The sequence below is a fragment of the Pogona vitticeps genome, chromosome 9 (assembly GCF_051106095.1).
Source record: "Pogona vitticeps strain Pit_001003342236 chromosome 9, PviZW2.1, whole genome shotgun sequence".
NCBI classification, from domain to species: Eukaryota; Metazoa; Chordata; class Lepidosauria; order Squamata; family Agamidae; genus Pogona; species Pogona vitticeps.
The window spans coordinates 12575945-12603928 of record NC_135791.1 but is presented as its reverse complement, the minus strand read 5'-3'; the positions used below and the strand labels follow the sequence as shown (position 1 = coordinate 12603928).

Genomic DNA, 27984 nt, shown 5'->3' with positions numbered 1-27984 from the left:
TAACAGATGACTATACATGCTGTTACTGACCATCTTCAGTAAGGAAAGCCCACCAGGGAAAGACCCAGAAGTTCCAAGCATCTCTTGAATCCTTGCATTGCATGATCTATAGGCATCAAAGCTGTGCTAGAAAGCGAAGAAAGGAAGATAGCAATTCTGTTCTGAGTTTCACGTTCATGCCAACCTTGACACGAGCTGAACATTTAAAAGCAGAAATCGAGCAATCTATTTGCTGTCCAGTTCAGTTGTGCAGAACAATTTGCTTTGAAGACAAGATTGGTTGATTCTGTTAAAAATGTTTCAGATGACACACCCAAGCAGAGACTGAAACACAGAGAATACTGGAAAAATTGATGTTTTTTTAAAAGGATATGATGGACAACAAAAATATAACAGCATCCAAAGGGATTTTAGAAGTAAGACACAAAGCTTTTTCACAATTATTGAGCAACTAGAAAGGAGAATTGAATCACAGAGAACATGGATCAGTCTTTGATTTTCATTTCTTGCTCTATAGCATTTACAGTGTGTACTATTTTGTGTACCATTTTTCACAGAAAGGCAGGTTATAAAAAAAACAAAGACTAAGGAAAATTGAACAAAATGGTTAAAAAGATGTAGGCATATGAATGTCTCAACTGCAGGCATGCTCATACAAATCCCAGCTGAAGGTGAAAGGCAAACGTATGTGAATAGATTTGAATCAAAGCATTGATAACCAAAGGTGAAATTGATCTTCTCTAGCAGTTAGTACGATCTGTCATAGTTGGCTTGAGTTCATTATTAATATCTGCTTCTTATTCTGATCCAAGCAACCTTTTTGTAACTTCCTATTCCTGTTCTTAGGCAGAATTCAAATTGTGTAATATTACTTGCAGTTGCAGTGTAGGGTTTTAAAAATGCCACTCTGGCAAACTTCTTTTTCCTGTCCTGTAGCCTTCAGCCGATAACTCCCTCGTGAGTCCAGATCCCACTTGACATACTTCTCTCACACCAAAGGGTATGCTTGCTATAGCCGCCACCCCCACCCCACACAATGTAAGAAATTGCCCTTGATCTCTAGTTAAGGAACTTTGCTTGATCAGATGGTTAGTAGGGAAGAGGAATCTAATCCCCAGATATCCTTGGGCCTCTTTCTGACTAAAACTGAATAGCAAACCATCAAGGATGCAAGCAGTGTTTTGATTGGTGGATGGCAGCAGAGTGAGCAGGTATGTTCATAGGACGCATGAAGTCAGGTGTAGGAAACCTTTGACGCTGCAGACTTGCTGAGAAAGGCTACGACTCCTCTTGTCCTCTCCATGCTAGCTGGGGATACTTTGAGTTGAGTCCAACGAAGGTCCAAACATTTCCATCATTTATGGGTCATATGAACTCATTTTCTGCCAGCTGAGTTTTCAAGATCTCTTTTAAAATACCTGCTGTAAGTGAAATCTGATAGTATGTAAATGTGAAAGATACTGAACTTCTTTTTGCCTTTTTTCATACTTTCTGTTGCACTAAACTGAAACTAGAAGTTAAAGTTTTAGTATATGATCTTGTGTGATTTGTGACATATAATTTAGCCAGTAGTGAGAGAGTAAAGGGAGTCTTTTAAAAACGCACAGATGTAAGTTGGTACAGCCCTGTTACTTTTTTGTTCTCATACATCTCTTCCCTACTATTATATCTTGCTGATGGCTTTTCACACCTGCCAAAAGATGTATTTATTTCTCTTGCTGTAATATGCACTTCACTTATTTTACAGCCAAGAAGATAATTGCTTATATAGTCAAAGATACGTATAGCAGTAACAATGTTACATGTCCTTCAGCAGTTCAAGATTTATCTTGGCAGTTGAAATATTTAGAATGACAACTGGTAGACTTCAAAGTGATTTCAGATTTAATCTGGTGCACCTTTATTTCGGAGTAAGTTTCAAGAAACTCACTGGGACCTATAGTCATGGCCAAAAATATTGTCACCCTTGCAATTCTGTCAGAAAATTGTTGAAATTGTAAATGTACTCACATGTTCATTTCTTTGGTTTGCATTGGAAGAACACACACACACACCAGTGAAGACAAGTTAAATCTTATACAATCCCACACAGAAGTCCAAAAATGCCCTGGCCAAAATTATTGGCACCCTATCAAAATTGTAAGAAACAATTGCTTTTCAAGCAACTGATGCTCCTTTAATCTGTATTTAGACACATCTATCGCAAGTAAGAGGTGTGGGCAATATAGTAATCACACTTGCAACCAGTTAAGATGGAGAAAAGTTGACTCAACGTTTGTGTTGTGTGTGACACTGAGCATGGAGAAAAGAATGAAGTGTAAAGAGTTGTCTGTGGATTTGAGAGCAACAATTGTGGAAGAACATTGACAATTTCAAGGCTACAAGTCCATCTCCAGAGATATTAATGTTCCTGTGTCCACTGTGTGCAATATCACCAAAAAGTTTACAGCCCATGGCACTGTAGCTAACTTCCCTGGATGTGGATGGAAGAGCAATATTACTGCAAAATTACAACAAAGGGTTGTTCAAATGGTGGATACAGAACCCAGTGTAACTTCTAAAGAAATTCAAGCTGATTTGCAGACACAGGGTACAACAGTGTCAGCTTGCACTAACCATCGCCATCTGAATGAAAAGGGACGCTATGGTAAGAGACCCAGGAGGACACCACTGCTGACACAAAGGCATAAAAAAAAGCAAAACTGGAGTATGCCAAAACTTATGTGACAAAACCACAATCCTTCTGGGAGAATGTACTGTGGACAGATGAGACAAAAGTAGAGCTTTTTGGTCAAGGACATCATGGTACAGTTTACAGAAAAGGAAATGAGGCATTCAAAGAAAAGAACACAGTCCCTATAGTCTAACATGGTAGAGGTTCAAAGATGTTTTGGGATTGCTCTGTTGCTTCTGGCACTGGATGCCTTGACTGTGTGAACAGTATCATGAAATCTGATGATTACCAAACAATTTTGGGGCGCAGTGTAGTGGCCAGTGTCAGAAAGCTGCATCTCCACCAGAGGTCATGGGTCTTCCAACAGGACAATGACCCAAAACACACTTCAAAAAGCACTCAGAAATGGTTACAAACAAAGCACTGGAGAGTTCTGAAATGGCCAGCAATGAGTCCAGATCTGAATCCCATAGAACGCCTGTGGAGAGTTCTCAGAACATCAGTTGGGAGAAGGCATCCTTCAAATCTGAAGGCCCTGGAGCAGTTTGCAAAAGAGGAGTGGCCCAAAATTCCAGTAGAGAGGTCTAAGAAACTCATTCATGGCTAGAGGAAGACATTGATTTCAGTTCTTTTTTCCAAAGGGGGAGCTACCAAATATTAAGATAAGGGTGCCAATAATTTTGGCCAGTGCATTTTAGGGTTTCTGTGTGGGATTGCATCAGATTTGACTTTGCTTCTCTTTTTTGTGTGTTGTTCCAATGCAAACCAAAGAAATGAACATGTGAGTTGTACAACATTTGCAATGGCAACAACTTTCTGAGAGAAGGGTTGCATTTTCTGACTCAGAATTGCAAGGGTGCCAGTATTTTGGGCCATGACTGTACCTCTAAGAAATACATAATGGGATCGAGCTGTTAGTGTTTGATGAAATGGAACTTTATATATCTCCCACCCAAAATGGCTGATGGCATACACTCAAAGCTGTGAATGCTTTTCTTAAAGGGGCTGAGGTTAGATTAACAAAATTATTATCCGAACCAAATGATGTTTTGTACAGGAGGAACCAACAAGAATTGGACATTTGTGAGATGGCACACAAATCCAGCCACTTAGAGTGAAGACAGATTTTTTTTCTTTATCCAGATGTTTAACTCTATTGGAGGCAAAAGTGGGCAAGGACCCCATCTCAATCCCACACCTCTGTAAAAGTTCCAGTCAGGGAAGACCCATTGTGTTAGTGGCATTCATCTTGTGGACTCAGTTCTAACCAGCCCCAGCGCCAGCCCCACTGCAAGCAATGAACCTATGGCAAAATAACACTGCTATGTTCTTCTCTTCACCCTTTCATAAAAGCTATTCTAGCTCAGAGTCTTGGCTACAAATTTAAAAACCGATTATCCCCCACCCCATTGAGAGGATGGAAGAGATGCAAAATGAAGTACCCATCTTCTATTTGCATGTTTGATGTACACATTTTTGAAATGGAAAATAAAATGAAAAAGGCAAATATTTAGAAAAACTGCTGCAACAACACTTGATGTTGAAGCAGTAAAGTTACAGTGTATATTTATTTTCTTTAAAAAAATTCATGGAAATTGTGGACAGGGTTTGGCAGAATTGAAACTATTCCTGTCCTTTACTATAGATAATACATATTTCACAGGGACTGTTGCTAAATCTACAAAAGAATAGTTGTTCAAGGCTGATTCATATTGTTTCAGCTTATTTGCTGCTAAACTGGCCTTTTCCTCTGCCTCTAGAGGGCTACAACTTTTTCATGATTGGAGGATTTGATCTCACTTTTCCCCCTGCAGGATTTGTAAAGATGAGGGGCACATCTGTATCACCAGCATTCACTCTTCTCTACAAAATCTCTCCTCCCCCATGCCACTTCCTTTTTTAAAAAACAGCTTCCCACTCAGGTAGGTATGATGTGCAGGAGTGGGGGGACCATGCAAAAGCCAAGCACTTGTGAGTAAGGTGTGGTGTGAACCTGCTTTCTCATTCAAAGCTTAACAAAACTTTTTTTATAGAAAAATAACATGGAAAGAGTACTTCATAGTCTCAGAATGCAAAACATCAAAAGTCTGAACACCAGTTTTGCAAAATACTTCATGATTTACAACTCAGAATGATTCTATCCAGGATCACCTCCTTCCCACCACTCATCAGTTACTATCTTCCCTTGCTTTCAAGTAATGCATTCAGGATTTACTGATCATTGGTGACATATAGTTTTAAGCTAGTTTATTTTGCAAAATTACCATTCAAAACTTTAGATGTTCTGTATTCTGAGATTATGAAGTACCTTTTCCATGTTATTTTTCTATTTCTATAGGAATGTTTTTCAGAAATATAATAGTGTGAGATTTGGGTGGGAAGGATTTCCAGGGAGCATACTTGGCTGAGAGCCAGTGAAGTTCTACCTGGCTTGTCTGCAAACAACACATGGTGCATTTGTAGTGGCACCTGCTCTCTCTTTCTGGGTCCTCCTGAACCATATCAGGAGAAACTTGCCACTCTTCTCTACCCCCACCCAGTATCCTGGCATCCAGCCAACGCATCCACTAACCCCTCCTGTGGCCTTTTTTCTGGTAGCACACATTAGAACCCTACCTCATCTGGGGAATTTCTGAGACACTTCAGTTGGGGTTTCAGCTGTTTCACCTCAAACCTCAGGCAGAGTCTCACTAAACTGCTTGGGTGTTCCCATGGAGCCAAAATTTCCTTTGCTTTTGGCTGTACCTCCTCCTGCTCTGGGGTACCAGATTCCTCTGGGCTGAACACGTTAAAGAATCAGTAGAGGTGGGACCAGGAAGGAAGGACAGAATGGGGTGAGAGAATTACATCACAACCAGCATGAATTTGTTGGGAACTCCCAAATCAATTAGTTCCCCCCCCCCCGTGTGGGCACAGCTTGTGATTTGAGATGTAATACAAGCTACAAATCAAATCAGAGCAAAGCCAAATCATTCCAATTCAGCTCTCCAGTGTACAGTGGACCCTTGACTTACAGACGGCTTGACTTACAGACTTTTTGAGTTACAGACTTCTCTGGCCGCAAAATTTAGGTTTGACTTGCAGACTGAGATTTGACTTACAGACCAGAAAAAAACCAAAATGGAACAAAAACGCCCCGTTACGGGATTAATCGGTTTTCAATGCACTCCTAGGTCAATGGAGACTTGACTTACAGACTTTTTGACTTGAGAACCGCCTTCCAATATGGATTAAGTTCTCAAGTCAAGACCCCACTGTAGCCAAACCCTGAGTTAGGAGGTAGGAAAAAATATGAATGCAAAGCCATTTATATGCTGGAAGGATATAAAGCTGGAAGGATTCTGAAAGGAGAGAAAACAAAACAAAACACAGTTGTGCAGGATATCAGTTCATACAAGAGAATGTAAACAGCTATGCAGACATCTTTTCCAGCACATTATTCCTTGTTATTTTGCACATATGCACACACTGAGAGGGGGGGATGGGGGGAGGGAGAGGGAGAGGTGGAAAGATGAAAAAAAAAAGAGAGAGAGATACTGGCCATTTTGCTCTTACACTGGTGCCAGGAAGTCTTACAGACTCTGAAAAAGAGGGAATCCATATGGGACCTGTTCCAGCTGCTGAAGGCTCACACTCAGTTCTGTTTCTCTGATTATGATCCAGAAAAATTATGCTACCACCCATCATGGGACACGTGATTTCCCACAGTTTGCCAGTCATTTTTCACACTTTGTGTGAGAGTTGTGTAGGTTGAAGAATCAAGGATGGAATCTTTCTTCAGTTCCCCTACACTCTCTGTCTCTTCTCCACTCAATATTTCAACTATTCATTAGGCTGCCCTATTGGAAGGCTATCCCTACCCGTTAAAGAACCCAAACTATGTGGGTGAATGCAAGGCATCTCTCTCTATCTTCCTCACCACCACTGTGAGAAAGTAGTACATTGAAAGGATGGAACACAGATACACTCACCACCGCCTAGCTGTACCTATATTTCCTTCTCCCATCATCAACGTGCCTTGTGTTGGAAAACAGGCCATGAAGGTAAAAGGCAGAGGAGGATGGTTTGCTCTGTACATTCCAGTGGGCAGAAGAAATCAGAAGACCAGGCAGAACCTGTGTGGTTTGACCATTGTGTGATTGTGGTGTAACTGAAGGTTGAAAAGAAAATGGTCTGATGTTTGTAAATTCAGTTGCAATTTTAGGTGGAGAAAGCAGCCTAAGGGGGCGGTGTTGATTCCTTCAGAGTTTCACCAGGGAGTCTTGACATCAAGGGAAGGTAAAAAAAAATCAAGAACTATTTTTTTCTCCTTCTTCTGGAATGTGTCACCTCTCTCCTCCAGCTAAAGTAATCTGTTTGTTAGTTGATTTTATTAGTTGCCTTCTGCTCCGGTGCCTTTGCACATTGACTAGGCTTCTGAGTGGGCCTCTTTTGTGTCGTGCTGTGTATCTGGATACAATACTTCTTGCCTAATTTTTTTTCTATGTCCAAGTCAATGGTGGACAGACCTTAGATCTTGGAATTGCAGAGCTGAAAACAACCTCATGGATCATTGAACCCAGCCCCTGTCAAGGAAGAACATCAGGAATCAAATTCCCAACCTTTGGCTGCTCTGCCAATACCTAAATCACCGAGCTATCCAAATGTTCTGGTCTAAAACATCCATAAATACAGCAGCCAACATGGTCAATAGTTAGATATGATCAGGAAACATAGTCCATAACATACGAAGAGCACGAACTTGAATACAATTACCATACTACAATCCTAGGCACATCTATTCTATTTGAGATCAACAAGTTTGGATACACATAACTCTACAGAACATCAGGCATTAAAGGGGCTTCTAAAAGATGATGCCTGAAAATTCAAGGAATTCAAGTTTGGATATACATAACTCTACAGAACAGCAGGCATTAAAGGGGCTTCTTAAAGATGATGCCTGAAAATTCAAGGAAGGGTCATGTATCTTCTAGAGGCTCTCAAAGGACCCTCGGGGGGCTATAACCCTATATTGAATTCCAGTACCTACTTGTCCTACCTAAAGGGAAATATACTGAGAACTGAAAAGCTGGCTGAAATCTTTAAAAGTTGGCTTATATCCAAAATGAGACATGGAAAAAGTAATTATTAGACAAGATACACATTTACCTGCTCTGCTAAGATAAATTACATTATGGGGATCTCAGAGAAAAACTCATAAAAACGAATGACAGTCTGCTTTGCAGCAGCTATTTAAAAGCTTCTCTTATTTTACAGAAGGTAGCTTTTGATTTGTTCCAAATGGCAGATCCTTCTCTCTCTCTCTCTCTCTCTCTCTCTCTCTGTTTCTCTCTCTCTCTCTCTCTCTCTCTCACACACACACACACACACACACACACACACACAGAGAGAGAGAGAGAGAGAGAGAGAGAGAGAGAGAGAGAGAGAGGAAGAGAGAGAAGTAGGGAGTGCAAGGAAAGCCTTTTGCTTTGTGGTTTTCTACTGAATTTATTAAATGAATGGCTCTCTCTTCTGGCAAACAAGAGATACTGCATCATTCTTCATCAGTTTTACAGGACAAGTACATTGTGTGGGGCAGGCAGCGGATGTGCAATGGAGCCCCAGTGCCCTTTCCATCTTGCAAAGTGCCCTTGCAAGGAAAGATCTGCATCTAAAAAGGGTTCATTACCACCTTAAGAGGGTAAAGGCCAGAACAAAGTGCTTAAGCTTCCCCCTGCCTATTTTATTCTGCTAGAAACTCAACCTTCAGTCACTTTAAAGGGTTTTAGATATTTAGAAGATAATTCTAGTCTAAAACATAGCCAGAGTCAAGTTGGTGCAATCGCATGTAGAAAAGAGATTGCACAAGCACTTCCCTCCCTTGTTTTGGTGAGGTGTTCATTGCACAGTCAATCGGGCAACTGGCTGCACAGATGATTTTGTAACCAGTGCATGACCAGTCATGAAGTGGGTATCACTCTAAATGTCAGAGGGTTGTTTTTTTCCCAACCTCACATGCTGCCTCTAGTAGGTGTGGCTGAGAAGGACCTTTCTGCGCTGGAGTGACTATCAATCTATCCAGCAATAGCCAATAGTTCCTTTCCTGCCTCTGATTTCAAAGAGAACTCCACCTCGCTGCTCAGAGTTTTTTCCCCCTCCTCTCTATTGTCTGTTAGAGTCAGTGAGTCTGTTGGGACCAGTTGCTGAAAGCTGCCAGTCATGTTTTATTAGTTTGACATTTGTCTGTTCATAACTGTAAGTAAAGAATTTTTAAAAAATTGTTTCTACTTCAAATGTCTCAAAAGTGAGTTATTGAGACTGTAAGTGGCAGTTGATTGGGAAAGAAGGTGGACTACTTTGGGGAATGTGAAGCTACTTCTGCTCTGTAAATTCCTGCTGTGCAGCTAGAGGAATTGAACCAGAAATTCAAAACTCTGCAACACGAAAGAGGGAAGTCACTTAGGCAACTACTCTTTAGTTTGATGGCCAGGGAAGGAAGGACCTTTCTGGGCTGTTCCATCTTTGCAGTGGGAATGGAAGCAGACTGCTGAGTTATAGAGTTCTTTGTATTCGCGAAGGCTTTCACGGCCAGGATCTAATGGTTGTTGTGGGTTTTTTGGGCTCTTTGGCTGTGTTCTGAAAGTAGCTGTATTTCCTAACATTTTGCCAGTCTCTGTGGCCAGCATCTTCAGAGGACAGAGACTGGTGAAACGTTAGGAAGAACAACCTTCAGAACACGGCCGAAGGGCCCGAAAAACCCACAACAGCCATATAGAGTTCTTGTTTCAATTTCGGATTGAGCGTAACGTGTGTGCAATGAGGTAAAATCATGTGCAATCTGAAGTGGAATCAGGGATGCTATATTTGCAAGCTGCTAGAGACATTAGTACTGATGCATCAGCAGAGCTACAAAAAAGGTAATAATAACCATGAAACGCTGTCAAGTCTGTTCAGACTTCTGGCAATGTCTACCTATATTTTTCAGATGCAGAGTAGTCAGAAGTGGTTTACCATTCCCTTCTTCTGGGGGTGGTGGTGGTGCTGTTTGACTATGCAGCTTGTCCAAGGCTGCGCAGGCTATCTTACCTTGTACAAGGCATTGTGGGGAACCAAACTGCCTCTGCTGATGAGTACCCAACTCACAGTACTGTCTAGCCAACTGCAGAACAGAGTCTAGCCAATATTTTAGCCGTCATTTCTTCTAATGAGCCCACAACACCATATATAGTTCCCCCACTACCAATTCTGTTCTCATAGTGACAATATTATGATTTAGGTCAAAATGACAGAGTGTGATTAATCCGAAGTCACCCAGTGAGTGAATTACATACCTGACTATGGACTGCTTTGAACCTGGATTTCCCACATGTTCTGATCACTCTACTATAATGGCTTCTGTGTGATTATGTTACATACACGTGAAGTATAATGTGCACTTCGCCCCTAAGTAAATCTCATTATTTGGCCATGCAAAGATAAAGATTTAGGATCACTCCAAATGTCAGTATAAAATACTGAAATGATAGCAGTGATAGTTGGTATGTAGTTGTCTAGGCCAAAGCTATGTGTTTCAAATATCCACACCCAGAGGACAGCTGGAGACATCTTAAACATTGCAAATAGATGGGGAAAAGGAAACCAAGAAGAAGATGGCATAACTCCTCAAGACTGTATTAAGAAAATGCCAAAGTGGATTGAAGAGGCAGGCAGGCAGGCAGGCAGGCAGACAGACAGACAGTTAGACAGACGGACGGACGGACGGACGGACGGACAGACAGACAGATAGATAGATAGACAGACAGATATTAAGGTCTAGAGTTAGAACAATCTGATCTCAGGACAGCAGGAGTGGAGATGTCAAGTTCATAACTGGGATCTCTTGCAAGAACTATGTATCTTATTAAATCAAGGAAGGCCACATACAGTTTTACATTTGCATATTTTAATGTTTTATTAATAAGATGTGAGAGTATCAAGCAATTGTCAATTGTGGACTTGCCTTTCCTAAAACCAGCTTGCTCAGGGCCAAGAATAGATTGGTTATCAGTCCAAGAGGTGAGTTTGTTTAATAGGTATTTTGCATATAATTTCCCAATCACTGATAGTAAGCTAATTGGCCTATAATTTTCTGGGAGGGAGGGTACCCGTTTTTTATAAATTGGGATCACAATTGTCCAACCTTTAGGAATTGGCCCAGTGTTGTCTATCACAGTAAAGAGGGGGGCAAGTATTGAAGCCCACCAATCTGGATCACATTTCACTAAGTCTGGTGGAATAGCATCAGGGCCAGCCACTTTTCCCACTTTTAATTGGATTATTAGATCTTTAACCTCATCAGTAGATGCCAGAAACCAGGGTGTTAGCACAATTGTGGAAAAGGTAGAGGAGTTACTGGGTGGTATATCTTTGTTAATAGATAGACAACTGTTAGGGGACAAATTGGAAAATTTGGACATTGATAAAAGACTGCTCCTCCTCATAAAAGGTTTATACACTGCTACAATATGCCAAATTCGACTTTCTCAAAGAGGGGAAGTAACCAACCAGGTCCCAACTAACAAGAGAGTGAAACAAGACTGCATCCTGGTTCCCTTATTGTTTAACCTTTTTTATGATCGATCTCGCTCCCTTTTTGACAAACTTCGATGGCCACCCTCCCAAATTGGTAACTCATCCCATCCCAATACTACTGTATGTGGATGATGCAGTCATCATTTCTTGCACTCATCCAGGCCTAAAGTGCCTGATTAATGGATGTGCAGAGTATCTGAGCAAAAATAAAATGCAATTAAATTATAATAAATCAAAAATACTGGTTTTTGCCAAAACATGGAAACAATTTCAATGGAACCTAAATGGAAATCACATCGAACAGGTTAAACAGCATAAACACTCTTGGGTGTCCCATCGAAAAATATATATGAACGCAGCTAGGATCACTACTCAATCTGGTTAGGCATCCTTCAGTCTCGAGAGACTATGGTAACGTGCTGTGTATGGATGACTTGGAACAGCGTCTAGTGCAGCTGAGAAGGAAAATACGAGAGTGATGATCACTTATACAATGAAGACAAATACAATCTGTCCCCTGTCCAGCTCCCTGAGTTTGCTGGTTTCGGGACTGCCTCTTTGCCTTGGCCTGCTGGACAAGGGTCTCTTCAAATTGGGAAATTGCCTCCAGGCTGAACGCTTAGATGTCAAGGTTTCCCATCTATTGAGGTCCATTCTACTACTCAATCTATTCTATGTTTTTACTATAATTCAGGAAATCTGTTTGTCCCGGCAACATTATAAGTGTTCAAGTACAAAATTATTCCATAAACCATCTGTGGTTTCCCAATTTGGGCAAGTGCTTTGGATCGATCGATTGAACAGTACAATCCTCCTCCTTACTCAAAGTGTTAGGACTACCTACTTGGTGCTCTGTCTAGAGTCCAGAGTATCTTTAATACAGACTGTAGCTTAGTTGAGATCACTCAAATTTTGGTTATGTATCTATTACAATTCAAAAATGGACAGTTTATTATACCAACTTCTGTGGGACTCTGTCCCACCTTTTGGGTCAACGGTCCTCTTGAAAAAATTGAAATCAATTGGTATAAATAGCGACTACCTTGGACTACCTTGGAGCTCTAAATCAAGAAATAGCTTTCCAAATTATTAAAAGATGAATTTTGGACATTGAATTCTGGGACCTTTGTAGTGTTGCCAACAAATTATGTTCACCATTGTTTTTCCATATTAGTCCTAAAATGGGTAAACCTGCTGCCTACCTTTCCTTGCTCAAATGCCCCCCCCCCCAAAATGTAGGGCCTTTTCTTTGGCCAGATGCAATGTCATGCCTATTGCTATATTATATGGCATAATTAATGCAGATTAATGCAGTTCCCTATTCTGATAGGCACTGCCCATGTGAACAGGGGGTGCTGGAAACCCTTGTTCATATGTTTTTGCACTTCCCACTTCACTCAATTGGTTGAGTGAACTTACTAGCCCCAATTTTATTAAAGCTGAAAGGGAGGTCAGATCTGGATAAAGTTCGTTATATACTGACGGCCGAGATGACTGACATGGTAGAAAGAGTTGCAGACTTCCTTGATACTATTGTTAGGAGATGAACCGTTGTTCCTTTAAGGAGGTCTAACATTTTTTTGCCGTCTTGATGCCTATATATGTAGTTACCTAACAAACCACATGACTATGTCCATTTTTTATGTATGCCAATAAAGGTTTTGTCTGTCTGTCTGTCTGTCTGTCTATCTAGATTTTATTTAATTCATAGACTTAGTTCAGATTTCAGACAGACTATTAAAGACTGTGCATACTTATGCATTGGACTCCCTGAGTTCTTGAGTAGCACTTGAGTGATTTGAGTGAGATTGATTGTTACTTTTGAGCAACTTTTTCACCCCTCCCTATGTTTGCTTCTTTCCTGCTTCTTTCCTGCATCTCCTACTGTCAGAACTTTTCTTTTTAGAAAATTGTTGGGGGGGGGTTGCTTTTGCTTTGCTGGATGAGGTGAGGAAGGAAGTTATAGCTAGTTCTTTTAATACTCCAATTTAAATTTCAAAAATCTGAGTTTTATTTAATTTTTTAAATCATCAATTTTAATCCACCCTGGTTGGGACAGTCTTTGAATTCTGTGAAGTATTTATGTTGCCTCTGCCACTTTGAGCTTGTGGACATGAGTTGTTTAGAACAATATCCTTGGAACTGCAAATCTGGAAGAGACCCAAGGGGTCATCGTGTCCAGCCCCGCTCAAGGAGAGCCAGCGGGGAACTGAATTCCCAACCTCTGGCTCTGCAGCCAAAGACATAAGCCACTGAGATAAGTTACTACAACCAAGTTTGCCATGCAGATGCATTACATTGTGTGTTGGCCCCACTCCCTTCTTTGACATCTGTCAAACAAATGTACAAACCTCCTGCCATTTTGAATGCTGGATTTCATCTTAGGTTGCAGCTACACAGTTAAACTGAAATGTAGCCACTGCGGCTTTTTGCAGCCTCTTCTGTGTTTTTCTGTTTGGATTAGGTGATCACATGGAGATTGTTCATTAAGTTTACAGTTCATTGTAAAGCTGGTGGGCTGTTCAAAGTGTTTCATGGCACTAGGAAAAATAGACAGTTTTCCAAAGTTCTCTATAACATACAACCACACTTATATGCATTGGAAATATAGTAATCTACTGTAGTTTGTCAGAGCTGTTTCTGTCTCATATTAATTTTTATCTTTTTTTGTCCACACATAAGTGATCTAGTACTAAACCTGGTAGTTTATTTAAAAAAAATCCCTGAGGGGTGACTAGGGATAAAGATCATGGGGGTGTATGTGTGAGTGTTCCTGCTATCCAAAAACATCATGCTCAGCTTAATACATCACCATAATACTGCTCACAGCCATACAACTGAAAAATCTGTTGAAATCATTCCAACTTAAAAAAAGTAGACACTTCTATCAGCCCCCCCAAAAAACCCTGAAAAAGCTTTGTGTCAGGAGTAAAAACGGCCCAACTTATTCAAATTGGCCTTTGCATAATGTGATCAGTTTTTTTAAAAAAGCAAAATAATCTGTTTTACACTGCAAATCCTGCAGTATTTGACCATGTAGTCTAATTTATACCTCCTAATCAAAAACAGATAACGTTTACAGTTTCAGCACTCACCATCATGTCTGATCTTTAGCTTTATCAAACCAAACAGACTTTTCTGAAGCAGCAGTGACAAATAGACATTGTGCTTCTAGGACTCAAATGGGGTGAACTGGTTTGCCTTCCCTACTTTAAGGAAGACCTAGAAGGAGGAGTAGTGTTGGCTGGACTGAGCGGCCCATTTAAGGTGGTGGTAGCAGAAGCAAACCTGCTTTCCTAGTCAGGAGGGCTCTCCTAGAGCTTCAAGATTACAAGCAGGAAGGAGGCAACATTATCACCACCACCACAACATGAGAGGCAGAGTGAGACAGAAAGCAAACAGCCTAAAGAGAAGGCAGAACATAGTTTTTGTGACCTCCTTGAGGTGGAAAAGGAGCCCAGGATTGCTATTTATCTTCACAGCAGGCAGAGAATGATTGCTATTATGTGCTATCAAGTTTTTGCCAACTTGGGATGACTTTATGAACGAACGACTTTCCAGAGGCAGCAATTTAGCAAGAGTGTTATGAAGCCATTAAAGTAGCAGCACCGAGCAGTCTTGCTCAGAATAGAGGAGAAAACGTCCCAGCAATCAGGCAGCAATCTCTTTAGGGCTGAAACAATGCTTGCAGAATCTTCAAGCACAGTCGTTCCCAACCTTGGGTAACTGAGATGTTCTTGGACTGCGGTTGACAGAAGACTTCGCTGCCAGATGTGCTGGCTGGGAATTTTGGCAGTTGCAGTCCAAGAGCAATCGAGATACCCAAGGTTGGGAACCACCGTGCTAGCTGAAGTTCTCAGTCCCGCCAAGCCCCTGTCTCAATCAATCAATCAATCAATCAATCAATCAATCAATCAATCAATCAATCAATCAATCAATCAATCAATCAATCAATCAATCAATCAATCAATCAATCAATCAAAAAAAAGATAAGCAGACATGGAGGATTGGGAGGTGGAGGGGTTAATAGGGCATGAGATAGACCACATCAAGTGATGAGTTGGTGGCAGTAGATGGCTGGATGTTTCCTGCTGCAATTTTTTGTCCTGTTGCCTTTTTCAGCTCTTGTAAATTCAAGCCAGTGGTTTCCTTCAGGGATTCAGTCCATCTCATATTTGGTCTTTCTCTTTTCTTGCTGCCCTCCACCTTTCCTAGCATTATTGCCTTCTCCTGAGAATCCTGCCTTCTTATTATGTACTCAAAGCAGGACAGCCTCAGTTTCAACATTTTTTGCCTCCAGAGACAGTTCAGGCTTGATTTGATCTAGGACACACTTGTTTGCCTTTCTGGCACTCCAGGATATCCACAAAGGTCTTCTCCATCACCACATTTCAAACTTTCACATACTGTACATGGCAATTGGAAATACTAGAGTGTGGAGAGAGAGATTTAATAAAGAAACCAAAAGCCTTCTGACACTTTTAAGACTCAGTCTTTATACATCCTGACTCTTGATTATCTTTTCTAATTTCTTCCTTTGCTGTCCTTCTTGGTCGCAGTCCTCTTCTGATTTCTTGGTTAAAGTCTCCCTTTGGATTGATGATTGAACCAAGGCATACAAAATCTCTTAACTATTTCAATTTCTTCATTGTCTTGCTTAAGTTGTGTAGTTCTTCTGCAGTCATGATATTTGTCTTCTTAATGTTCAGTTGCAGTCCTGCTTTGGCATTTTCTTTTTTCACTAAAAGTCATTTCAAGTCCTTGCTGCTTTCTGCCAGTAAGATGGTGTCATCTGTATATCTTAAATTATTGAAGTTTCTTCCACCAATTTTTTCCACTTCTCCTTCATCTGAATTTAGTCTGGCTTTCTGTATGATATATTCTGCGTACACATTTAACAGAGAAGGGGATATAATTCACCCTGTGCCTATAGGAAACCAATCTGGCGCTACATATTCTGTCCTAAAGGTAAGATAATATGAGTTATACTTCAGGACCATCAAGTGCTGAGGCACACGAGTCTCCTTCAGAACCGGCCATATTTTCTCATGATGCACACAGTCAAAAGCTTTGCTGTAATCTATAAAACATGGACTGATCCTTTGAAACTCTTTGGTGTGCTCCAGTGGCCAGCAAATATTTGCAGTATGGTTTTCAGTACCTTTTCCTGTTTGAAATCCAGCTTGAACTTGAGGCATTTCTCATTCCATTTAAGGTAAATGTCTTTGTTGAAACACCATGAGCATCACTTTGCTTGCATGGGAAGTTAAAGCAATGGTTCTATAGTTATTTCACTCATTGGCATCTTTAGCAGCTGGCTAATGAGCACTTTCCTGGGCACTTGCTTTGGGGGGGGGGGTCTGTAACTCAGACATCCCAAATCTAATCTTTGCCAAACTTGGTGAGGGTGAGGAGAAGAGTCAGCCCAAGAGCCAGTCCAAGTTGGGTGAATATTGGGTTTGGGAGTTATGGCCAACATATGAATTCCAATGCCAATAATAGTTTGGCATTTCATTTTATTCTGGGCAGGCATGTTTCCTTGAACCACCATGAAATAAACCACAACATGGCCCGATTTGGGTGATTATTTTGTTTTTGCCTCGTGGTTCATTTTGTGCCCCCAAACATAGCCTTTGGATAGACATGGACTACACTAAGAAAGATCTTGAATGTATTATAATGAAATTTTCTGTGATGCGTACAACAAATGTTTCTGTTTGGATTCCTGCCTTGAGGTGCAGTGAGGTAACCAAACCCCCACCCCCAATTATGTGTCATTCCCATGGAAGTATTTTATGAAACATGTGATCCAAGCAACCAACATAATAATGCTACTAGGCTGATCCAACTGCATCACAACTAGCTTTTGAAACAGGGGTGAAACTTTGACAAAGAAAAAAAAAGTAGAAAGATATCCATGCAGGAGTGAGGAACATTTAGCCCCTAAAGATGTGTTGGAACCCATAATTCTTTACCATTGGCAATGACAGTTGGGATTCTGGGAACTGACACCAAAAATCTTAGAAGCACCCACGTGGAAGTAGAGAGAAGATTGAGCCTGGCACTCATCCAATGACTTGGATTCCAGTTTGAATCTATAGTTGGCAAAAGTTATTAGCACTTTTGAAAAACGTAACATCACATCTAATTCTTATGTTATAAAAATTCATCATACAGATATGAGGATGCCCAGTGAATAATGGAGTAACGGACTAAAGAAACTTGGGTTACAATGCCCATTCCACCATGGAAATTCCCTAGGAGAGAGCTAAACTGTAAAACTAGTGTTTAAATATCCAAATTAACTTAAAAGCCCTACTAGGGTTGCTATAAGTCAGTTGCAACTTAACAGAGTATAAAATACAGTAACATAATCATGATTCTTTGTTTTTCTTCTCTTCAGTGGTTACTATGGATCAAATTTTAGTAAAATAGTTTACTTTGAGAATGTCTGCATTTGAGAATGTCTGTTGGTTTCAGTAATACAATTTATTATTGATCAGTCGATTGACTGATCATCTATGGGTTCAATTGGAGGCTGAGCATCCTGACTAGCAAGACATCACTCAAATTGCATTTTCTGCTTCAAGAAGGGCACAGTCAAAGTGAGAAGAGAGTAAGAAGGCACTGTTGTATCCTGTTGGACAGCTTAACGAGCCTTCGTAATTTACCCTCAGGTAGCTATTGTCGTGACGGATGGACGGCCCCAGGATGCAGTGAAGGATGTAGCAGCAAGGGCAAGAGCACTTGGTATTGAAATATTTGCTATTGGCGTAGGACGTGTGGATATGCACACCTTGCGGCAGATAGCCAGTGAGCCTCTGGACGAGCACGTGGACTATGTGGAGAGCTACAGTGTCATTGAGAAGTTAACCAAGAAGTTTCAAGAAGTTTTCTGTGGTAAGTCCTAAAGGGAGTTTTAACAGTGGAAAACGACTGCTTGAGACAGTTTTCATCTCTCTTTACAAAGTCTGGAAAGAAAGGATAGATACGGGAAGAAATGAGAGTACCAAGCAAAGAAATTCCTTGTTAAATGTTTTTTTTTAAAGAATTATTGTGAAACAACTGAAGTAGTCAAAGGCACACCTGCCCTGTTCACCTGCCTCCACTCTCTCATCTGTGAGGTGTTTTGGAAAGCCGGGGCTATAGAGACTGAGGACTAGATCCCAGATTCGATCTGTAATGATACTGCTTCTGACGGAAGCTGATTCTAGGATATAATTGCATTGCTAGTAAGGGTGATGTTTTTGGCCTCTTTAGCACCATGTTGTTTTATAAAGCTCATTTTTTACTACGTCTTCCCCACCCCTCACTTTCACATTGTCATTTCGCAAGACAAGGCAGTGTTATAACCCTTAGACTTTCCCTGAAAGCTTCTTTCAATCTAATTTGCACAGTTGGCCATGGTCTATATTTTTGAACATTTAAAAAAAACAACAACCTAACAGAGTAGGCAATTATTTTTATGCTCTAGGCTCAGTATGTGGAAATCTGCATCCCCCCCTCCCCGCATCATTCCCTCCATCTCCTAAGCTCAAATAGAGCATGAGCTTGGAAAATGGAACTTGGGAAAAGTTGTTTTGGGGGGTTATGAATATCAGAAACCCCAGATACTGGTCTGGGAGTTGTCTGAAAATAAAGCTTCTTGAACATCTGCCTTGGTAAGGATTAAAAGAAATGTCTTTCCCTCTGGATTTTTTGCAATGAAAAATCATTTTCTAATTGGAAACAAGGCAGGGCTCCTCTATTTTTCCACCTGCAGGTAAAAAAAAAGTGGGGGCAAAGAAAGGTGATTTTTTTAATGCAACACCATCCCTTTTGTCCTTTTTTATGCTTACTTCTAAAATTAATTATGGCTTTTAAAAATGGATTTAAAATGCTATCTGATAATGGTGCAAGTTATAACCCTACATAGTTCTGTCTCCTGAATTCTGTTCTGTGCAACTTGGAAAAAAGAGCACCCCACTGATTTTCTATGAAATCCTGCCACTTATGTGTCAGGATTTGTAGGGTATATCTCAAAACTCCATGTTATTCTTCTACAGCTGTTTCAGACCTTTGTGCTACTGGAGACCATGACTGCCAGCAGATCTGTGTGAGTTCAGGAGCCTCCTACACCTGCGCTTGTAAAGAGGGATTCACGCTGAATGCTGATGGCAAGACCTGCAGTGGTAATTAATTCTGTTTCAGCTGGGCAAGTGCATTAACATAGAAATCACATAAATGCACCCGCATTTCAAAAGTCAGGAAGTAGTCTGTCTTTCTGGCGTTAATCTTATCTCATGATATACAGACAGACAAGACACAGAGGGCTTTACTGCTTTTCCTAATAAGGGCCCCAATCCTCAGTTCTCCCTTACAGTATCACCCAGACCAGTGGTCCCCAACCGTTTTGGCACTGTGGACCGGTTTAGCATGCATGCAGGGGGCATCCATACGTGCATGGGGGGGGCATGCGTGCATGTGTGCATGGAGGAGTGTGTGCATCTGTGCATGTGGGGTGTGTGTGTGTGCATGGGGGTGTGCATGCATCTGTGGGGAGGAGTGGAGATCAGTTCTGCAGCCCAGTTCTGCCAAGGCCATGGCCTGGTACCGGGCCGCGGACCAGGAGCTGGGGACCCCTGACCTAGATCATGCTTCTAATTCCTCTTTAGAGATTAAGACAGCTCTGGATACAAAATTGTTGAGAATTATATGGGCAACTGGGAACTAAAAAAGGTAGAAGAGAAGATTGAAGACCACATGGTGTTGTACAACTCTTGTGATTCTGTGGGGCTCTGAGTGTTGCAAACACAATGAACTTTTCAAAGATTTGAAATTTTAAATCAGTTAACAAAAGCAACAACAACAACAAAAACCCAATACCAGCATAGCTCAAACTGGATGCTTCAAAAATGTATGCCCCTGAGTTCCATGCACCAACAAGGTGCCAGGTGAGGAGCTGCTTGCAAGATAATAAAGTGCTATGAAGTCTCATTAAACCAAAATGTGTCAGGAATAAAATCTATTGATAACTTTTGAAGTCTTTATGAATTCATAACATCACAACAAAGATTTGTTCCTCCATTAATAATAATTATGTGTCCTCAAATTGCTTGTGACCCACGACAACTGTTCAGGGGTTCCTAAATATGTAGATTTCAGAAGCGGTTGGTCTACCATCTCTTTCGGCTGGAGGCACTCTGGGACTGTACCGTTTGCTCAGGTCTCTACAGGGTGGCTACTTTCTTTTGAGGCAGAGTGGAGAATTCCTGACCTCTGGCTCTGCAACCAGATATCCAACTGCCTGAGTTTACCTGAATATAATGTATAGGAGAGAAGATTCCGCCCAGAGACCTTTGAGTAGTGTGGGAGGCATATGTTAGATATATACATAAATAAAGATTCTCGTTAAGCAGTGAGGAAAAGTGTCTTGATGGTTGGAGAAGTTAGTTAATGGGACACAGTATCTAAAGGGACAATGAGTTCTCTCTGACTTGAGCTCTTTAAGCAGACAACAGACAATTATTTGGAGCCTTGGAATTTCTTGGATCAAACAGACAGGGTTGGATGAGATGGCTTATGAGAGCCTATCATTGTTTTCTTGACACTCCTGGAACCTCATGTTCTGTCTGCTGGCATATTTAAATTCTTCACGTTGAAGCAAGTGGCCTATATTTGCAGAATCAAGGTGCAATTTAATCCCGGTGTCTAGACAGATTAGCCTTCTGTCTAAATGCAGAGTTGGTAACTGTGACCTTCCACAGTTTGCATAAGCCCTCTTTAATTTAAGCAGGCTTGGGCCAATTAGAGCTGTAGTCCAAAAGCAACTATGAGGTGACTGTCCATTCTTGTTCTTAAATGGACTACTCATGTTACTTCTCTACTGAAATTATCCATCAATTTCCCATGTGGCAGGTGAGCGCATGGAAGTGTGAGTCAAAGATCACATCAGCAAGTGGTGATAACAAGTGACTTATTCATACAAAGCCATGGGCCAGTTGCCTAAATATTCCACCCAGGGTACTCTTGCCCCCTCCACTCCTCCACATGCGTAACTTCCTCAGACCTTAACTAACCTTCTTTGAGGGCCTGCAAAGGGCCAGAAAAAGCAACAGAGTATACAGATAGACCAGTTTAAAAGTTTGCACTGACTGCCACTGGCAGAACAAGGAATTTGCTTGGAAATCTGAACATTTCAAGTAAACAAAGTCTACTCAATGGCAGGAGCCAATCACTCAAAGACAACCAATGCCATTATTAAATGCTGTGATTTGGGACCAAACTGGACCACTCTCCAAAACCCCGAGTGCCCGCTAATTAAAATGCCTCTCTTTCATTTCTTTTTCAATGATAAATAATTGTCACCCTCTTGCACAGATAAAAATAACAAATTAAAATTAAACACAAAGAACACTTTCACACTTGAATTTATTTATTTATTACTTACTTACTTACTTACTTACTTACTTGCTTACTTGCTTACTTACTTACTTACTTACTTACTTACTTACTTACTTACTTACTTACTTACTTACTTACTTACTTACTTACTTACTTACTGTATTGAATTTGTACCCCACCCATTTAGTCAACTGAAGTTTAGAGTTCTTGGAGAAATAACAAATCTCTTGTGCTAGGTATCTAACATTGCCATGGTTAAGTGACAGCAAGGGTCACATAAGTTATCACATGACAGCAGAAGCAATTGCACGGATAATTTAGAAAATAACTGACATTGCAAGGATGCTGATTTGAACTGGGATGTACAATCAGGATATTAATGGGTGGTTTAAAAAAAGTGAAATAATAACCCACATCCTATTGGTGTTTGTGTAAGGTTTGTGTAAATTGTTGTGGCTAATTACAGCTAATTCATCAGGTGTCAGGTTGTGGGCTTTTATTTAAGTGATGACTACTTCAGCTCCTACCTTTTGTTTCTATTGCTTGCTTCTCTCTAGCCTGCAGCGGAGGGGCAGCCACTGATCTTGTTTTCCTGATTGATGGTTCAAAGAGTGTGAGGCCTGAGAACTTTGAGCTGGTGAAGAGATTCATCAACCAGATTGTGGATTCTCTGGATGTGTCAGAAAAAAATGCACAGGTGGGCCTGATCCAATACTCTAGTACAGTCAGGCAAGAATTCCCACTGGGGCAATATAAGAACAAACAAGACATCAAATCAGCAGTGAGAAGGATGTCCTACATGGAGAAAGGCACCATGACCGGCCAAGCTTTGAAGTACCTAGTGGACAGCTCCTTTACCCCTTCCAGCGGAGCAAGACCTGGGGTCCCCAAAGTAGCAATTGTATTTACAGATGGACGGTCACAGGACTACATCAATGATGCTGCCAAGAAAGCCAAAGAACTAGGTAGGCTTTTAGAAATCAGTACTAATTCAGACATAGGAATGTCAGCCAGATAAATTCTGGTTTATTAGACTGAAGATGCATGCTATATGCCTTCATTTACTTTACCTCAATTTTGTAACTTTGACCCAGAGGATACACAAATTGTTACTTGGGCAGCTATTTATTTCTTGGTGTGGGCTATCCTGCATTTACAGGACTCAGGGTTGTATAATATTTTAGGCAACCATGCAGCAAATACTCTTAATCTATTCCCCAAGCCCTGAGGTCATGCCTCCCACATCTCCCTTCCTATTATCCCTTCCTTCCTGGTTTGCTGCAGACATACCTACAATTTTCAAAGAAGCAGCATGCATAAGATTGGCAATTAAGCCAGGAAGATTGTGTAATTCTGCTGTATTTCCAGGGATTCAGCAGTGTGGTGAAGATACCACCTGCTTGCTTACCTACCTAGTTTGCTTGATTCCCATGTGGGCCTTGTGCTGGGTGGAGAAGGCACCCAGAGAAGATGAATGAGATCCTGCAGTGGCTAGAAGATGTGTGTGTGAGTGTGTGCATGTGTGTGCACACACGTGCGCACTGGACATGTTCCATGCTGCTTGCCCTGGGTACCAAAATAATTGTGGCTTTGCTTTACCTCCTCCAGATGCTAGAGTCAAGACTACAGTAATTTACCAAACAGCAATTTGCATTCCATTCAAATTAAGAAACCATGATTTATCTCTGCCTATAAATCAGGATACAAATTCAAGATATATTCTAAATATAGATTAGTGCACCACTGTTGCATCCATTCTTTGTGTAAAGAAGGTTCGAACAGGTGTTGTCCTTTCACACCCGATGGCAGGTGAACAATCTTTTGTTTGTTTCAGGTTACAAGATGTTCGCTGTTGGAGTCGGCAACGCTGTTGAAGATGAACTTCGAGAAATTGCCTCAGAACCAGTGGCAGAGCATTACTTTTACACTGCTGATTTTCGAACCATTAATCAAATTGGGAAGAAGTTGCAGAGTAAAATATGTATTGGTATGTGAAGTTTATATATGCACAAGTTTATATATTTTCCCCTGGCAAACACTGGAGCATAATGAGAGAGTAGAACAGGTTAGCAGTATGGCAAACCTACTGTATGTCATATATGGGTGGAACAGGATGTTTTAAGTTTATATAACTTAGGCTAATTGTCAAGGAAAGATCATGGCACAAACATGGAGTGTTATTCAACCCTTCAAAACGTATTTAGGAATTGCAGAGGGGACTTCAAGAGAAAGGGGGAATCCCAACTCATGTAGATGAACTTTGCTAATCCCAACTCATGTAGATCTGTTGGCTCAACATCATTTACATAAGAGTTGGCTTACTCTTTAGGAGTCCTACTTTTTATTGGGGCTAGCCATAGGATATTGGCCTACATCCCTACTTCCTGACCTTAAACATCAACTACCAACACAGTTTGCCATTTAAAAAAATTAATTACAACTTATAACTCCCACTTCCAAATAAACAAGTTGGGGAAACCTACACATACATAATGTGCTTTAAAAATGTTCTCAGAAATGTTTACTTTGGGAGAAAAATGCACCCAGAAACACATCAATCACTGAGATAGAGCTTGGAAAAATATCTATATTTGAAAAAGGAGACATGGCATATACAGAATTTGTGTGTGTGCCTATTTTCAAAGAATTACCCATGACTGAGCATGCCCATTTGATGCAGAAATGGGGGCAAGACAGATCTATCCATGGGGGAATGGGAACATTAGCACAACTGAGCTTGACAGAATTGCCCACCCCTCTTCAAAACCATAAGTTCATATAGTATTATTGATTTTTGGGGAAGCAGTTGTCCCTATAATTTTGGCTTGAGGGAGGTAGTTTTGTATGCTTTAATTGCTGTCCAACCCAGAAAACTATTATCTAATGAGCCATTTTGTTTTATTTTTTGCAGAGGAAGATCCATGTGAATGTGAAGCTATTGTGAAATTCCAGAAGAAGGTTGACAACCTCATAAAGGCATTGACACGGAAACATATCCTTTTGACAGCTACTTAATACAGAGTATTCTTGAGTATTCATGCTTTAGTGGGGAGCAGGATGGAAGGAAGAATCGACTCTTTAGCAGAATGACGTCTCTAGTGTGCTTGGAAAATGGGAAGACAGATAATATTCCTGGTTCTGTTGGTAGAGGGGATTAGAGACAAACGAGGATGGGCAACTCTGTTTTATATCAGTAGGAAAGAATGGAGCTTAGCATTTACAACTTTCCCAGTTCTGCATAGCAAGATGCACATTTGCCCTCAGCAGCTCTAAGGGTGATGATCTCTACAAATAGCAGGAAGCATTCCATAAGGTAAGTGGCTTTGGCAGTCCTTATTTACTCATATCTGGCTGAACTGTGTACAGTATTTGATTGGGTAGCAAGGCTTAGTATTTGCCTGATCAATTAATATAGTGAGATCAAAGGGTAAATATCTAGAAAGTGAGAGGGAGCAAATAATCATGTAATGCAACTTTATTCAGGGCAGTTGAGTAAGGCACATGTTGAAATTTCTTTCAATAGATCAGTTTTGTGAGTAATTTGAGGACTAGTTCAGATAGTGCAAATCTTGTCCAGTTGGCCTCACTATAATCGTCACTATAAAGACAATTTGTTTTGATTTGTGATTCATCAAGGTCGACGAATCATGAATAATACATTTATGATTTTTTTCTGGTGAATCAATTCATCATTTTTGCTTTAAAACCCTATAAAACAATCCCCTAGAGACACCAAAATTACAGAGAAGCTTTCCCTGGCTCTCCTATGCAAGCCCTGCATGTTTGGTGAAGTATGGGTTTTGAACATCCAAAAGTTATACACCCACAGATTGGGTTCCTAAGCAGCTGACTTGGGGAAACCCAATCATCAACCAACTTGGAGGGATTGTACCAGAGAGTCAAACCTTTCTGTGATTCCGGTATCTCTAAGTGCTTGGGGGGAATTTTCCTCTGGAAGCCTTCTTTGTGGGTGTATAACTTGGACATCCAACAACCGATCTTCATCAAACTTGGAGGAATTCTAGAGGAGAGTCAGGGAAGCTTCTGTGCAATTTAGGTATCTCTAGGTGCTTGAAGGGCCATTTTATAGCCCAACAAATCAATGACTCAAAAATTACCAAATACTGTATTCATTGATTCCTATTTGTTGGAGGCATTGATTTGTACAAATATGAATTGATGAATTAGCTATTTTTGTTTAATTTTGCAATTCATTTTTAATTTGTGCCCGTCTTTACCTCAGTGAGGGACGTGGTGGCGCTGTGGGCTAAACCGCAGAAGCCTGTGCTGCAGGGTCAGAAGACCAAGCAGTTGTAAGATCAAATCCACGCAACGGAGTGAGCTCCCGTCGCTTGTCCCAGCTCCCGCAAACCTAGCGGTTCGAAAGCATGCAAATGCAAGTAGATAAATAGGTGGGAAGGTAACAGTGTTCCGTGCCTAAGTCGCACTGGCCATGTGACCACGGAAGATTGTCTTCGGACAAATGCTGGCTCTATGGCTTGGAAACGGGGATGAGCACCGCCCCCTAGAGTCGAACATGACTGGACATTAATTGTCAAGGGGAACCTTTACTTTTTTTTACCTCAATGTCACCCACCATCACTGTCTGTATGCATGTGTGGCCTGTCCATTGGTTGTTTCACCAATCACAGGGCACAAGCTACATGTCGTGTTGCTGCCACCAGTTGATTACTTAAACATTGTACATTATTAATCACAGAAGTCAAGGCAATGTGTCATTTTCAAAAGAACCCAATAGAAATTGTTTATTGTTGCTAGAAATGAAAGTTCACTCAGTGTTGTTAACTCTCAACAAAACAACCTTCCTTTCTATTCTCTACCACCTTCCCAAACTCTCTCTCAACTCCAAACTCTCAAACCCCAATCTCTCCCCCCTGCAGAGACTCATATATCATGACTCCACCTCTCCAGCACTCCCATTGGTCCATGCAGATAGCACATTAATATTCATGACCTGGGCAGATGCCACACCTACATCAACTAATGATTTGTATTCATTTAGGCACCGTTTAAATGAATTTTCTCATGCAGACCAAAGGGGCACAAAGATGAGTATAGGCCTTGTTTCAGTCCATTTGTTAAGCCTGCTTAAACCAATTTGTAAGATTGTTTACATACCATTCCTGTGCATTCTGTGCAGAAGATGCGGTGCGGAGAACATAGGAAACTGCCTTATACTGAGTCATGCTATTGGCCTAGCAAACTCAGTATTGTCACCTCTGATTGGCCACAGTATTCCAGAGTTTGAGGCAGGATTCTCTCTTATCCCTGACTAGAAATATCTGGAATTCCTTCGGAAATCCCATCCAAGTGCTAACCAATGAGGCTCTATCCTGCTTATATTCTGAAATCAGACAGGATCATGGACATTCAAAATTGTAGAATGTATATTTCTCAAAAGAGCACAATGGAGTTTTGGATAAAATCAACAAGCAGTAAATTCGGGAGAGGCAAAAGAATATTTCTCCAACCAACTGTTAATTTCTATATGGAATTAACTACCACTTCATACAGTGTTAGCAATAAGCTTAGAAATATTTACAAGGGAATTCATGGAAGACAGATATATTAGCCAGTTTAAAAATGATTAGTATCATGTTTATATGTATTAACATTCATGTCATTCTTCCATGAAACTCAGTATAATTGGCCTGGGTTTCTTGGAAGTCTCATCTAGGCTTTGCCCAATCTCAGATTTATTAAGATTCTGTGGCACTGTTGTTTCATACATCTTCAGATTACACCATAGAGTAGCAAGGTAGGAGATTTGGCAGACAGGGGAAATAAAGGGTACATACAGTCACATCCTGTTTGTGGGGTTCTGTGAGGTATTCAGCTGGCAATTGTGGGAAGCCAAGATATGAGACTAGATAGAACTTGGACTGAGCTAAACAGGGCTGTTCTTATGTCCTTATGTGTCTTCAAACATTGTGTATTTAGTTTATTAATGTAAATTAGAATAATATTTGGAAAGAATTTCTTCTATTTCCTGTACTTCTCTTAAATCATCAAGTATTATCCTTAATTCTTGCTCACTGGAAGCGGTGTCAAAAAAGCTTGCTGCCTTAGAAAACAGGATCACCATCTAGAAAGAAAAACCATTTTTTTTTTGTTTCTAATCTAAAATACACATATGGAAAAAGTTTGGCAGATATGGATGGGCAGCTCTTCTGCCATGTCACAGAAACCTCTGCTAGTCCAACTGCCTTCATGTGGAGAGAGGAAAAATGTGTAATGGTAGGGTATAGCTCATGGTAATGCGCTAGACATTCTTGTGTACCAAACTGCATGAAACTTTCCTTGCATTATAGAATATGCATGTATTCAGTACATACCTGGATAATTTGTTTTAA

General features: G+C 40.7%; 1 protein-coding gene across 1 annotated transcript in view; it reads left to right on the top strand.

The window, feature by feature from the left end:
* The window catches only part of MATN1 (matrilin 1), a 35855-nt gene extending 8126 nt beyond the window's left edge, over positions 1-27729 (top strand). Inside the window, exons 3-8 of the mRNA XM_078380207.1 lie at positions 17905-18127; positions 19273-19398; positions 22168-22575; positions 23445-23597; positions 24522-24602; positions 27668-27729. Of these exons, the coding sequence (XP_078236333.1) occupies positions 17905-18127; positions 19273-19398; positions 22168-22575; positions 23445-23597; positions 24522-24602; positions 27668-27720 (1044 nt within the window). The 3' untranslated portion in view covers positions 27721-27729. The remainder of the gene's footprint in view (positions 1-17904; positions 18128-19272; positions 19399-22167; positions 22576-23444; positions 23598-24521; positions 24603-27667) is intronic.
* The last annotated feature ends 255 nt before the right edge of the window (positions 27730-27984 follow it).